This window comes from Eriocheir sinensis, chromosome 31 (assembly GCF_024679095.1).
Source record: "Eriocheir sinensis breed Jianghai 21 chromosome 31, ASM2467909v1, whole genome shotgun sequence".
Classification (NCBI taxonomy): Eukaryota; Metazoa; Arthropoda; class Malacostraca; order Decapoda; family Varunidae; genus Eriocheir; species Eriocheir sinensis.
Window position 1 is genome coordinate 7,448,126 of NC_066539.1, and position 15,615 is coordinate 7,463,740.

General features: G+C 55.1%; 1 protein-coding gene across 50 annotated transcripts in view; it reads right to left on the reverse strand.

The window, feature by feature from the left end:
• Positions 1-1,077: 1,077 nt before the first annotated feature.
• The window catches only part of LOC127005848 (uncharacterized PE-PGRS family protein PE_PGRS54-like), a 16,761-nt gene continuing 2,223 nt past the window's right edge, over positions 1,078-15,615 (reverse strand). The window contains exons 4-15 of one of the 50 annotated variants that reach the window (XM_050875125.1): positions 12,519-12,681; positions 11,747-12,340; positions 11,687-11,716; positions 9,743-11,611; positions 9,185-9,301; positions 8,300-8,653; positions 6,956-6,991; positions 5,219-6,505; positions 2,816-4,899; positions 2,429-2,603; positions 1,968-2,117; positions 1,078-1,729 (exon numbers count right to left, since the gene is read on the reverse strand). In XM_050875125.1, the coding sequence (XP_050731082.1) occupies positions 1,578-1,729; positions 1,968-2,117; positions 2,429-2,603; positions 2,816-4,899; positions 5,219-6,505; positions 6,956-6,991; positions 8,300-8,653; positions 9,185-9,301; positions 9,743-11,611; positions 11,687-11,716; positions 11,747-12,340; positions 12,519-12,681 (7,011 nt within the window). In that variant the 3' untranslated portion in view covers positions 1,078-1,577. Of the gene's footprint in view, positions 1,730-1,967; positions 2,118-2,428; positions 2,604-2,815; positions 4,900-5,218; positions 8,654-9,184; positions 9,302-9,742; positions 11,612-11,686; positions 11,717-11,746; positions 12,341-12,518; positions 12,682-15,615 lie in introns of all 50 variants that reach the window. The other 49 variants (XM_050875126.1, XM_050875120.1, XM_050875117.1 and 46 more) reach the window with 49 other exon arrangements.

Genomic DNA, 15,615 nt, shown 5'->3' on the forward strand with positions numbered 1-15,615 from the left:
ATTCACGCCAATAATCTCTACTTATCACACACACTCGTTCACCCCTCCACACATCCGCTCACTTGCTCGTTTGTTGTAATATATAGTCATTCACTCACTTGCATTCCATACTCGTTCACTCATTTCACATTTGGACCGTTACAATGAGGAAATGATGGTGATGATGATAAACGAAAACAATGGTGATGATATGAGGAAATGATGGTGATGATGATAAAAGCAAACAATGGTGATGATTGTGATGATATGAGAAGAGTGCACATTTGGACCGTTACACAATATTTACTTAATAACACAAATCAGTTAATCAGTAGCTCTGACGCCCCGTTTCCGCCGACTAATTGCTAGTAATTTATATTTCCTTCAGGTTAAATTTCCCCCCTGGAATCATACGATTTCCCCCAGGTTGGGAAATGCTGAGCAAAAGCAACGTTCGTACAATCTGTATGTGGCTGGTGAATCTGCAAGGAAAATAAATATTGCATCACTCCAATACTCCTCGATATGTGTGTGCTTTTACGTTTCAACAAAGCGCTTTCAGTCTTTCTTCCACTGTAAGCTATAAGAGACACAATAACATTATTTCAAGATACTAACTCTCGTAGCAGTGGTAGGAGTAACAGGACCAGCTAACCCTCAACTCTCGTAAGGTCAGCTCAAAAAAGTAGCCGGGAAACTGTTAATGGCTGTATCTTTATTCGTCAATGATCATTACTCGCGGGAGCACTCGGCCAACTGGCAACTCCTCCCTCGTTCCCTTGTTCAGGCAGGGCCCGTATTCTCCAACACTTCCGAACCTTCGTACATCTATCTAAGGCTGTCTTGGAAGATGTAGGCGATTCCATGACTCTAGTGGTAGTTTGACAAGATTTTTGCTCTTTGAACGGAGAAAAACACTCATGAGAACTCAGTTAATCTTCTCTGTTGCCAGACGCGGCCAGACGAGATGAGCACCATGATTGTGAACTCTCATGATTGCCATAGACGACAAAGTATTTCTCATTTCATTATTCGTAGTATCGTAATGTATTTTGTTTCTAGTATCGGCTATCATGGGTATTTTACAAAGAAATGTAATACATTTTAACATTTTATTGTGTGCGTTTACAATAATTGTACTGCATATAGGATGAAAAACAAGGAGAGAGAGAGAGAGAGAGAGAGAGAGAGAGAGAGAGAGAGAGAGAGAGAGAGGTCCATCAATGAGCATCCTGGGCATTTACATACATATACATAAAAATTGGTATATACTTTGTAACAAAATGACATCTAGAGGGTATTCAGAACTAGCACTTGTGACCAACGCGCTAACCTTTACTACGAAGCTAAACTCGGCTAACATAACTTTCCTTAGAGTCCACTTCCTGTACAGTGAATGGCAGAGGAAAAGAAGGACGGAGAGTGTGGCCGTTCCTTCCAATGACGTCCAGTGATACATCTCATGGTACAGGCTTCTAGAGTCTATAGAGGAAGCTTTCGATCGATAACATATGCTTGCTAGACTATAATCCTCTCTCCATCGTGCTCAGTCACAGAGGGTTTCATCTCAGATTTTGCTTAAGTTCTGGCTCGTTGCATTACTTTCTGAGGATACATCTGCCGACCGCGGAGCTGAACACTGCGCCGTCAGGACACCGCAGAGAGAAGGCGATGCCGTTGCTGCACATGAAGTAGCCCGAAGGATCCCCTCTCTTGGCGAAGAATCCTTTGCGGGTCTTGCACTCCTCGGCTGTGATTGGCATAAGTGGAAATTAACATCATGGTCAATAGTCATTTCAGTGATTAAAATTGTCGGTTAAGAATTTTATTTCTTGTGGTCTGATAGGGATTGTGTCGGATTAAGTTCCAAACCATAAATAAATAAATAAATAAAAATCATATGCATCTTGCAATCATCGCTGATAAGTGATAACATTCATTAGTAAACTTCAGTCAACTTTCCAGCACTCTCGGCATATCACACTCACCGCTTATGTACTTCTGCGGCTCTGGATTGTACGTCCTCTTCCGACGCAGCTCGCAGGACACGTTCTTCGGGAGGTCGCAGGAGTGCTTCTCGTCGTTGAAGTAAAGGCCACCAAAACACTCGAACTTCACGGGAACGCCGTCACCGTTGCCTGGTGGAGTGAAAAGCAGAAATTAAAACATGAACAAATATTGTTATACACGATAATGAGGTTATTAAAATATAAATGCTGACAAGAATTTTCATTCCACGTATGACTAAAAGACTGGGCTACATTTATTTTTTTCCCGGATCAATAAAATATCTTATTTTACGATGTTTCATATAAGACGCATGTATGCTGTAGCATGTAACCTAAGGACTCGAACGTTACTCGTACATCATGTCAAGAGTTCCAGGTTACTACACTCATAATACTCCTTAAAGGTTGTTCAAGGAAGTACGTGAACAACCACAACTTACACTTGTAGTACTCGGTGCAGGCCTCTGCCGGATAGAGACATTCACAGGTGGGATCGCACGTCGGGGGCTTCTCGGGCTGGCACTGCGGGTACTGGTCCTGGATGACGCACTGGCTCAGCTGGGGGTTGAACACGAGCCCCTCCGAGCAGGTGTGGAACTCGGCGTTGGAGCCAGGCTGGTGAAAGACGAGGGGTTGACATGATACACGTAATCAGGACCAAAATTTCTGGCCTAGTAATTTCAAAGAAGAATATAATTTTATGGGAGACTAATCGATAAATAAGAGTCCAAATACAATTTTCTATAACGGCAGTGGAAAAGGAAAGTAGTACGGTTTGAAAGTCTCAGCATACGTATTCCTTCAGTCCAAGTGGGCGGCGCACGTACCTCACAGTAGTAATAGGCCGTGCAGTCTTCAGGGTGAGGTCGCAGGCAACACTCGCAGTCGCAGATATCGGGCTTGACATTGGGCGGCTCCGTTGGAACGACAGGTTCGGGAACGCCACAATCCGCATTACTGGAAGCTACACATTTGGCGTGCTGGGGCCAGTCACACACTCGGAGCACAGGGTTGAACTGCAGGTGGAAGGGACACTCCTTCACGTAAGGCTTCCCGTGCAGGCAACGTATCCACTTCCTGCAGTCACGAGGGTGAGGGAATATTCCTTCGCTCTTCGGGCACGACAGTTCACAGTCCTCAACGCTTTCATCACCTCCGTCACCACCGCTGCCTCCGTCACCGCCGTCACCACCGCTGCCGGCGTCACCTCCATCACCACCACTGCCAGCGTCACCTCCATCACCACCGCTGCCAGCATCACCTCCATCACCACCACTGCCGGCGTCACCACCATCACCACCACTTCCGGCGTCACCTCCATCACCACCACTGCCAGCGTCACCTCCATCACCACCACTGCCGGCATCACCTCCATCACCACCGCTGCCGGCGTCACCTCCGTCACCACCACTTCCTCCATCGCCACCACAGGTCTTGCCCTCGGGGGTGAGGTAGGCGCCAGTGACGCAGGGGGTCGAGCCCTCGTGGTTGCAGGTCAGCTTTCCTTGTTCCCAGATAGTGCCGGGCGCACAGGGCATCTCTTCGGGGCCGTAGGGCGCGCACTGGATGAACTTGCGGCAGTCTGTCGGATGAGGCAGGTACTTGCCGAGGGAACAAGGAATAATGCAGCCATCAACGATGTGGTCGCCGCCTGAGCCTCCGTCACCACCGCTGCCGGCGTCACCGCCATCACCACCGCTGCCGGCGTCACCGCCATCACCACCGCTGCCGGCGTCACCGCCATCACCACCGCTGCCGGCGTCACCTCCATCACCACCGCTGCCGGCGTCACCACCATCACCACCGCTGCCGGCGTCACCGCCATCACCACCACTGCCGGTGTCACCGCCATCACCACCGCTGCCGGCGTCACCGCCATCACCACCACTGCCGGCGTCACCGCCATCACCACCACTGCCGGCGTCACCGCCATCACCACCGCTGCCGGCGTCACCGCCATCACCACCGCTGCCGGCGTCACCGCCATCACCACCGCTGCCGGCGTCACCGCCATCGCCACCACTGCCGGCGTCACCGCCATCACCACCACTGCCGGCGTCACCGCCATCACCACCGCTACCGGCGTCACCGCCATCACCACCGCTGCCGGCGTCACCTCCATCACCACCGCTGCCGGCGTCACCTCCATCACCACCGCTGCCGGCGTCACCACCATCACCACCACTGCCGGCGTCACCTCCATCACCACCGCTGCCTCCATCACCACCACTTCCACCATCACCACCGTCACCACCGCTGCCAGAATCACCACCGTCACCACCGCTGCCGCCGTCTTCACCGCCATTGCCACCGTCACCAGATGTGTTACACGTTCCACAGCTTTTCGGGCAATTGTCTGCAACATATTTTTGCCAGGAGCAATCCCCATCAGTTGGTTTGCAGTTGCAATCCTTATTTGCGGCCCAGAATCGGCAGTCAGATACATTGTCTTCGCAAACTTCATCTCCATCGCCGCCCACTTGTGGTTCACAAGATCCGCAGCTCTTGGGGCAAGCTGCAGCCACATAGGTTTGCCATGAGCAATCACCATCTGTCGGCTTGCAGTTACAATCATTATTAGCTGCCCAGAAGATGCAGTCATATTGCGCGTCTTCGCATGCACCATCTCCACCATCGCCACTGCCTGAGTCTCCACCATCACCGCCGCTGCCTGCGTCTCCACCATCACCACCACTGCCTGCGTCTCCACCATCACCGCCACTGCCTGCGTCTCCACCATCACCGCCACTGCCTGCGTCTCCACCATCGCCGCTGCCTGAGTCTCCACCATCACCGCCGCTGCCTGCGTCTCCACCATCACCACCACTGCCTGCGTCTCCACCATCACCGCCACTGCCTGCGTCTCCACCATCACCGCCACTGCCTGCGTCTCCACCATCACCGCCACTGCCTGCGTCTCCACCATCACCACCACTGCCTGCGTCTCCACCATCACCGCCACTGCCTGCGTCTCCACCATCACCGCCACTGCCTGCGTCTCCACCATCACCGCCACTGCCTGCGTCTCCACCATCACCGCCACTGCCTGCGTCTCCACCATCACCGCCACTGCCTGCGTCTCCACCATCACCGCCACTGCCTGCGTCTCCACCATCACCGCCACCCTGCGTCCCCACCATCACCCCCACTGCCTGCGTCTCCACCATCACCGCCACTGCCTGCGTCTCCACCATCACCGCCACTGCCTGCGTCTCCACCATCACCGCCACCTGCGTCTCCACCATCACCGCCACTGCCTGCGTCTCCACCATCACCGCCACTGCCTGCGTCTCCACCATCACCGCCACTGCCTGCGTCTCCACCATCACCGCCACTGCCTGCGTCTCCACCATCACCGCCACTGCCTGCGTCTCCACCATCACCGCCACTGCCTGAGTCTCCACCATCACCGCCGCTGCCTGCGTCTCCACCATCACCGCCACTGCCTGCGTCTCCACCATCACCGCCACTGCCTGCGTCTCCACCATCACCGCCACTGCCTGCGTCTCCACCATCACCGCCACTGCCTGCGTCTCCACCATCACCGCCACTGCCTGCGTCTCCACCATCACCACCACTGCCTGCGTCTCCACCATCACCGCCACTGCCTGCGTCTCCACCATCACCGCCACTGCCTGCGTCTCCACCATCACCGCCACTGCCTGCGTCTCCACCATCACCGCCACTGCCTGCGTCTCCACCATCACCACCACTGCCAGCGTCACCTCCGTCACCACCACAGGTTTTGCCCTCGGGGGTGAGGTAGGCGCCAGTGACGCAGGGGGTTGAGCCCTCGTGGTTGCAGGTCAGCTTTCCTTGTTCCCAGATAGTGCCGGGCGCACAGGGCATCTCTTCGGGGCCGTAGGGCGCACACTGGATGAACTTGCGGCAGTCAGTCGGGTGAGGCAGGTACTTGCCGAGGGTGCAGTTGATGACGCAGCCGTCGACGACGTGGCCGCTGTCTCCACCACCATCACCACCGCTGCCGGCATCACCTCCATCACCACCGCTGCCTCCATCACCACCGCTGCCGCCATCACCTCCACTGCCTCCATCACCACCGCTGCCGCCATCACCTCCATCACCACCGCTGCCGGCATCACCTCCATCACCTCCACTGCCTGCGTCACCACCGTCACCTCCACTGCCGACATCACCTCCGTCACCACCACTTCCTCCGTCACTGCCGTCTCCTCCGTCTCCACCGTCACCACCACAGGTCTTGCCTTCGGGGGTGAGGTAGGCGCCAGTGACGCAGGGGGTTGAGCCCTCGTGGTTGCAGGTCAGCTTTCCTTGTTCCCAGATAGTGCCGGGCGCACAGGGCATCTCTTCGGGGCCGTAGGGCGCGCACTGGATGAACTTGCGGCAGTCAGTCGGGTGAGGCAGGTACTTGCCGAGGGTGCAGTTGATGACGCAGCCGTCGACGACGTGGCCGCCGTCTCCACCACCATCACCACCGCTGCCGGCATCACCTCCATCACCACCGCTGCCTCCATCACCACCACTGCCGGCATCACCTCCATCACCTCCACTGCCTGGGTTACCACCGTCACCTCCACTGCCGGCATCACCTCCGTCACTGCCGTCTCCTCCGTCTCCACCGTCACCACCACAGATTTTGCCCTCGGGGGTGAGGTAGGCGCCAGTGACGCAGGGGGTCGAGCCCTCGTGGTTGCAGGTCAGCTTTCCTTGTTCCCAGATAGTGCCGGGCGCACAGGGCATCTCTTCGGGGCCGTAGGGCGCGCACTGGATGAACTTACGGCAGTCAGTCGGGTGAGGCAGGTACTTGCCGAGGGTGCAGTTGATGACGCAGCCGTCGATGACGTGGCCGCCGTCTCCACCACCATCACCACCGCTGCCGCCATCACCTCCACTGCCTGCGTCACCACCGCTGCCGCCATCACCTCCACTGCCTCCATCACCACCGCTGCCGCCATCACCTCCATCACCACCGCTGCCGGCATCACCTCCATCACCTCCACTGCCTGCGTCACCACCGTCACCTCCACTGCCGGCATCACCTCCGTCACCACCACTTCCTCCGTCACTGCCGTCTCCTCCGTCTCCACCGTCACCACCACAGGTCTTGCCCTCGGGGGTGAGGTAGGCGCCAGTGACGCAGGGGGTTGAGCCCTCGTGGTTGCAGGTCAGCTTTCCTTGTTCCCAGATAGTGCCGGGCGCACAGGGCATCTCTTCGGGGCCGTAGGGCGCGCACTGGATGAACTTGCGGCAGTCAGTCGGGTGAGGCAGGTACTTGCCGAGGGTGCAGTTGATGACACAGCCGTCGACGACGTGGCCGCCGTCTCCACCACCATCACCACCACCATCACCACCGCTGCCGGCATCACCTCCATCACCACCGCTGCCTCCATCACCTCCATCACCACCACTGCCGGCATCACCTCCATCACCTCCACTGCCTGCGTTACCACCGTCACCTCCACTGCCGGCATCACCTCCGTCACTGCCGTCTCCTCCGTCTCCACCGTCACCACCACAGATTTTGCCCTCGGGGGTGAGGTAGGCGCCAGTGACGCAGGGGGTTGAGCCCTCGTGGTTGCAGGTCAGCTTTCCTTGTTCCCAGATAGTGCCGGGCGCACAGGGCATCTCTTCGGGGCCGTAGGGCGCGCACTGGATGAACTTACGGCAGTCAGTCGGGTGAGGCAGGTACTTGCCGAGGGTGCAGTTGATGACGCAGCCGTCGACGACGTGGCCGCCGTCTCCACCACCATCACCACCGCTGCCGCCATCACCTCCACTGCCTGCGTCACCACCGCTGCCGCCATCACCTCCACTGCCTCCATCACCACCGCTGCCGCCATCACCTCCATCACCACCGCTACCGGCATCACCTCCATCACCTCCACTGCCTGCGTCACCACCGTCACCTCCACTGCCGGCATCACCTCCGTCACCACCACTTCCTCCGTCACTGCCGTCTCCTCCGTCTCCACCGTCACCACCACAGGTCTTGCCCTCGGGGGTGAGGTAGGCGCCAGTGACGCAGGGGGTTGAGCCCTCGTGGTTGCAGGTCAGCTTTCCTTGTTCCCAGATAGTGCCGGGCGCACAGGGCATCTCTTCGGGGCCGTAGGGCGCGCACTGGATGAACTTACGGCAGTCAGTCGGGTGAGGCAGGTACTTGCCGAGGGTGCAGTTGATGACGCAGCCGTCGACGACGTGGCCGCCGTCTCCACCACCATCACCACCGCTGCCGGCATCACCTCCATCACCACCGCTGCCTCCATCACCACCATCACCACCGCTGCCGCCATCACCTCCATCACCTCCACTGCCTGCGTCACCACTGTCACCTCCACTGCCGGCATCACCTCCGTCACTGCCGTCTCCTCCGTCTTCACCGTCACCACCACAGATTTTGCCCTCGGGGGTGAGATAGGCGCCAGTGACGCAGGGGGTTGAGCCCTCGTGGTTGCAGGTCAGCTTTCCTTGTTCCCAGATAGTGCCGGGCGCACAGGGCATCTCTTCGGGGCCGTAGGGCGCGCACTGGATGAACTTGCGGCAGTCAGTCGGGTGAGGCAGGTACTTGCCGAGGGTGCAGTTGATGACGCAGCCGTCGATGACGTGGCCGCCGCCTGAGCCGCCGTCTCCACCACCATTACCACCGCTGCCGTCTCCACCACCATCACCACCGCTGCCGCCGTCACCTCCATCACCACCGCTGCCTGCGCTTCCACCATCACCGCCACTGCCTGCGTCTCCACCATCACCGCCACTGCCTGCGTCTCCACCATCACCGCCACTGCCTGCGTCTCCACCATCACCGCCACTGCCTGCGTCTCCACCATCACCGCCACTGCCTGCGTCTCCACCATCACCGCCACTGCCTGCGTCTCCACCATCACCACCACTGCCAGCGTCACCTCCGTCACCACCACAGGTCTTGCCCTCGGGGGTGAGGTAGGCGCCAGTGACGCAGGGGGTTGAGCCCTCGTGGTTGCAGGTCAGCTTTCCTTGTTCCCAGATAGTGCCGGGCGCACAGGGCATCTCTTCGGGGCCGTAGGGCGCACACTGGATGAACTTTCGGCAGTCAGTCGGGTGAGGCAGGTACTTGCCGAGGGTGCAGTTGATGATGCAGCCGTCGATGACGTGGCCGCCGTCTCCACCACCATCACCACCGCTGCCGGCATCACCACCATCACCACCGCTGCCTCCATCACCACCGCTGCCGCCATCACCTCCATCACCACCGCTGCCGGCATCACCTCCATCACCTCCACTGCCTGCGTCACCACCGTCACCTCCACTGCCGGCATCACCTCCGTCACCACCACTTCCTCCGTCACTGCCGTCTCCTCCGCCTCCACCGTCACCACCACAGATTTTGCCCTCGGGGGTGAGGTAGGCGCCAGTGACGCAGGGGGTTGAGCCCTCGTGGTTGCAGGTCAGCTTTCCTTGTTCCCAGATTGTGCCTGGCGCACAGGGCATCTCTTCGGGGCCGTAGGGCGCGCACTGGATGAACTTACGGCAGTCAGTCGGGTGAGGCAGATATTTGCCGAGGGTGCAGTTGATGACGCAGCCGTCGACGACGTGGCCGCCGTCTCCACCACCATCACCACCGCTGCCGGCATCACCTCCATCACCACCGCTGCCGGCATCACCTCCATCACCACCGCTGCCTCCATCACCTCCATCACCACCGCTGCCGGCATCACCTCCACTGCCTGCATCACCACCGTCACCTCCGCTGCCGCAATTATTTCCGTCACCTCCACTTCCTCCGTCACCGCTGTCACCTCCGTCACCACCGTCACCACCACAGGTCTTGCCCTCGGGGGTGAGGTAGGCGCCAGTGACGCAGGGGGTTGAGCCCTCGTGGTTGCAGGTCAGCTTTCCTTGTTCCCAGATAGTGCCGGGCGCACAGGGCATCTCTTCGGGGCCGTAGGGCGCGCACTGGATGAACTTGCGACAGTCAGTCGGGTGAGGCAGGTACTTGCCGAGGGTGCAGTTGATGACGCAGCCGTCGACGACGTGGCCGCCGTCTCCACCACCATCACCACCGCTGCCGGCATCACCTCCATCACCACCGCTGCCTCCATCACCACCGCTGCCGCCATCACCTCCATCACCTCCACTGCCTGCGTCACCACCGTCACCTCCACTGCCGTCTCCTCCGTCTCCACCGTCACCACCACAGATTTTGCCCTCGGGGGTGAGGTAGGCGCCAGTGACGCAGGGGGTCAAGCCCTCGTGGTTGCAGGTCAGCTTTCCTTGTTCCCAGATAGTGCCGGGCGCACAGGGCATCTCTTCGGGGCCGTAGGGCGCGCACTGGATGAACTTGCGGCAGTCAGTCGGGTGAGGCAGGTACTTGCCGAGGGTGCAGCTGATGACGCAACCGTCGATGACGTGGCCGCCGCCTGAGCCGCCGTCTCCACCACTATTACCACTGCTGCCGTCTCCATCACCATCACCACCGCTGCCGGCATCACCTCCATCACCACCGCTGCCTCCATCACCACCGCTGCTTCCATTACCACCGCTGCCCCCATCACCACCACTGCCAGCGTCACCACCGTCACCACCACAGGTCTTGCCCTCGGGGGTGAGGTAGGCGCCAGTGACGCAGGGGGTCAAGCCCTCGTGGTTGCAGGTCAGCTTTCCTTGTTCCCAGATAGTGCCGGGTGCACAGGGCATCTCTTCGGGGCCGTAGGGCGCGCACTGGATGAACTTATGGCAGTCAGTCGGGTGAGGCAGGTACTTGCCGAGGGAACAAGGAATGATGCAGCCATCAACGATGTGGTCGCCGCCTGAGCCTCCGTCACCACCGATGCCGCCGTCACCTCCATCACCACCGCTGCCGGCATCACCACTGTCTCCATCACCACCGCTTCCTGCGTCACCTCCATCACCACTGCTGTCTCCATCACCACTGCTGTCTCCATCACCACTGCTGTCTCCATCACCACCGCTGTCTCCATCACCACCACTGTCTCCATCGTCATCGCTGCCGACGTCACCTCCATCACCCCCGCTACCGCATGGTTTGCCCTCGGTGGTGATGTAGGAGCCAGTGACGCAGGGGGTCAAACGCTCGTTGGTGCATGCCAACTCTTCTTGATCCCAAACGTTAAATGGCGCGCAGGATACCTCCTCGGGGCCCGAGGGCGCGCAGTAGATGAACTTGCGGCAGTTAATTGGGTGAGGCAGGTACTTGCCGAGAATGCAGTTAATGACGCAACCGTCGACGACGTGGCCGCCACCTGAGCCGCCGTCTCCACCAACATCACCACCGTTGCCTCCATCACCACCGTTGCCGCCATCTCCTCCACTGCCGACATCAACATTATCACCACCGTCTCCTTCGGTGCTGTTGTTCCCATTTCCTCCACCACCATCTCCACCTTCACAGCTTTCACCGCTAATGTTGCCATCAACTTCGACAGTCTCTTTACTGCCTGACTCCTTGCTGCCCGAGTCCTTGTTGCCTGACTCCTTGCTGCCCGAGTCCTTGTTGCCTGACTCCTTGCTGCCTGAACCCTTGTTGCCTGACTCCTTGCTTCCTGACTCCTTGCTGCCTGACTCCTTGCTGCCTGAACCCTTGTTGCCTGACTCCTTGCTTCCTGACTCCTTGCTGCCTGAACCCTTGTTGCCTGACTCCTTGCTTCCTGACTCCTTGCTGCCTGACTCCTTGCTGCCTGAACCCTTGTTGCCTGACTCCTTGCTTCCTGACTCCTTGCTGCCTGACTCCTTGCTGCCTGAACCCTTGTTGCCTGACTCCTTGCTGCCTGACTCCTTGCTGCCTGACTCCTTGCTGCCTGAACCCTTGTTGCCTGACTCCTTGCTGCCTGAACCCTTGTTGCCTGACTCCTTGCTGCCTGACTCCTTGCTGCCTGAACCCTTGTTGCCTGACTCCTTGCTTCCTGACTCCTTGCTGCCTGAACCCTTGTTGCCAGATTCTTTGCTTCCTGACTCCTTGCTGCCTGAACCCTTGTTGCCTGACTCCTTGCTTCCTGACTCCTTGCTGCCGTGTCCGTGTCCATGTTCTTTGCTCCCCGACTCCTTGGACTTCTTGCGGGCGTTTCCTCCATCAGAAGGGAGGGAAAATATTCTCTTCTTCATTGTCTTTTCTCCCTTGCATTTGCCGCACGACTTGGGACAGTTTTGAAGGACGAAGGTCTGCCAGTCACAGACGTCATCGTTGCAGACACAGCCTCCTTCCTTCACGAATACTTCACAGTCCTTTCGATGGTCGACGCACACTGTTTCGACGAAGGACCCGGACTGCCAGGCGCCTGCGCTGCATTCCACATTGATGGCTAAGTCGCACTGGGAGGTGTCGCGGTTAAAGAGAAGTCCGCTGCTACAGTAATGCTTTACTGCCTTGCCGTTCTCGCCTGCACAGGACAGAGACTTATGTAACTATCCAACATATAAGTTACGGGTATGCTTATTATTTATATACGTATATGCATGTGTTCCTTACTCTTGGATAAAAAATATCCTTTTACTTCCCCCTTCCCCTCCATACATACCCACACATGCCCCAAGCACACTTTACTCAAGGAGACTCACACTGCCAGAAGGTGGAGCAGTGGTCGGAGGTGGGGTATCTGCAGTTGTCGCACGAGCAGGAGGGGGATTGAGGGCACTGTGTGTTCTCGGGAACGTCACACTGCTCGACGCGGGAGTTGAACATGAGGCCGCTGGGACACTCCGTCAGGTGTTCCACGCCCATCTGAAGCATAAAAATCAGTTAAGAGAACCCGTGACTGTCAGAAATGACATTCACTGGTACGTCCTTATGGAATAGGAGCGAAAGTGAATGGACCGTATTGGCTATACAGGCAGCGCCACACGTGGCCAGTCGGTGAACTGTCAAAGCAGTACTTTCCATAGAATCCAAGTTCTGTACTAGAGTGCGTCTGAGACTGCCTCCAGGATACAGGGCCTTGGTGCCGCCACCGCTCCAAGGCAAGACTGCACACACTTTACTCCTACCCGATTTCCTGACTCCACTATTTGCCATGGAGAAAAACTGAAATCGGGCAGGAGTTAAGTGTGTGGAATCATCGGCTTGGTGCGATGGCGGCACCATAGCCGTGTATCCCGGAGACAGCCTCAGACGCACTCTAGTCTATAACTTGAACTCTATGGAAAGGACAGCTTTGACCCATTAAAAGAAATATCCATATTCTAAATCTAAGGTTTGAAACAGAAAACAAATCAATTTAATGAGTAACTAATTAAAGCACGTTCAACTAATTAACTTATAACCCACGTAGTGACGTACATTGTTTTTGCTTTTCTTGTAAACTGTAATATTTATGTTGACTGCATTATATTCGTCATTTACACAAAAACTTCAAAGTGGCCAACACTGTGATTCTTTCATTCAACACAGTCTCAACTGCAGTTCTCATAAGCCTAAGGGTGTTGTAGTTTTTACTCTGTCTGGTAACTGCCAGCCAGGGTGGTTGTATGAATGTATTAGGCTCAGCATTAAAAAGACCATAGTAATTTCATAATTTGTTCATCATACTTATTTGGAAAAAAAGTTAGCTCAGGTAATTAGCGGTTAGCGGATTAGCGGAACCGTGTCCACCGCTGCCCACACACTTTTATACACATTAAACACGAAAACAAAAATAAAGAATAGAAAGGAATAAAAACATCAAATCATTATAGACGTGGGCAGAGAGAGTGAATGGGACCAAGGTAAGGAAGAAAATAGGAAGTGAGAATGCCGAAGTCTATCAAACTGTTAGGTATTATCCACTAAAAACGTAATATTGCGACTCAGGAAGTTAAAGAGAGAGAGAGAGAGAGAGAGAGAGAGAGAGAGAGAGAGAGAGAGAGAGAGAGAGATTGATTATGACACTTTTTACTGTATCCACCGAGCGCTGATCTCCACGACGTGATAAGCCACATCTCATATCTCTCCTTCCTCGCCCCTTGTGACAGCTACATAAGCCGCTACCAATCTTATCGAGGGGTGGGGGGGAGCGTGAGTTCTCGACTTAATTAAAACCTGTCACCTTTAAATCTCACCTGTGCACAAGATGGTATTAAAGAGAAGGTGAAAGGACGGAAGGATTAGGACGCGGAGGAGAAGAAAAAAGAGAGCAGGGTAAGGCAAGGAGTGGGAGAAGTGGAGGAGGAGGAGGAGGAGGAGGAGGAAGAGGAGGAGGAGGGGAGCATGAAGAAGGAATAGGGTGGAGAAGGAGCAATTACATTTATACATATACACATACATACATACATGCAGGCATACATACATACATACATATTTACATACGTACACACACACACACACACACACACACACACACACACACACACACACACACACACACACACACACACACATGCAGGCTGGGGAAGTAAACAAAAATGTATAGGGAAGACAAGGCCAGAAAGGATCAACACACTAGAGAAATACAAAAGGAGAGAGGAAAAGCAAAATTATAAGTACAAGAAAGAACGAAATGCATATAGGGAGTCGAAAAGGACGAGAGAGAAGAAGATGAAGAAAGTTTAAGCAGTACAAAGCGCTGGAAGGTGAAGAAGGAGAATGAGGGTCTAAGGAAAGAGAAGCCCAAGGAATAAAAAAAAAAGAGGAAGGAAGAGGAGGGTGTGAGGGGAGAGGAAGAGGAAAAATGAGGTAAAAGAAAGGTATAATGATTAAAAAATGTTGTCCCTGTCTATCATTTTTCATATCCATGTTTGTGTATATATCAATTTTCCATTTTCCCTTGATGGCCTTTCACGGATCTCGGTAATAATAAAAGAGAGAAGGGTCCGAGGGTAAATAAGGCGTAGGAGAAGGAGGAGAGCAAGGATAATGATAGTGCACGACGCTGGGAGATGAAGAAGGGAAGGAAACGATGATCTGAGGGTCAAGAATTGCTACACGGAAAAAGACCAAAAGGAAAAAAAAAGTCTGAACATGGATGAAAAGTGCAAGTACTCGGCGTTAGCGTTGCAGTAAACAGGAAAAAAATGAAAATAATACGAGAATCTGAAGTAGAGAACACCGAAACTAGGTTCTCTAGTAGCTAAAGGCACCCGATAGATTGACTAGAAGAACTTAGTGTTGGAGAAGCAGTCACCAGGAGAGTCAAGAGGAAAAGAAAACGAGTTAAGTGGATGAGCGGCAAGAACTTGACATGACAGTGGTAGTTAGTACAAAGATCAAGAAAACGCGTGTAAAAAGTAAAGAAAACGGGATGTGTTGGCGATAAGCAGGAAGGAAGAAAGAATAAAAAACGAATATCTTGAAAACAAATGAGGAGCAAAAACTTGGTGCTAAAGCCCCCCCCCCAAAAAAAATAAATAAATAAATAAAGAGACGAAAAAGGGAATCTAAAGAAAAACTATAAGGAGCCAGGGCATGTCAGGAACAGTAACCAGGGAGATCAAGAGGACGAGCAAAGCAAGGTTAAGAAATAGAGAAAAAAACGAGGATTTATAAAAGTAATGAGGAGCAAGACCTTGGTGTCACAGATTGAAAATTAAGAGGAGAAAACGAAAATCAAAAGTAAAGAGGGACTCAGACGCCTTGGTAACAGTAGGCAGGAAGGTCAAGACGACAATATAAGCAAGGTTAAGAGAAATAGAAAATCGAGGATCCATAAAAGGAATGAAAAGCAAGAACTTGACGTTGTAACTT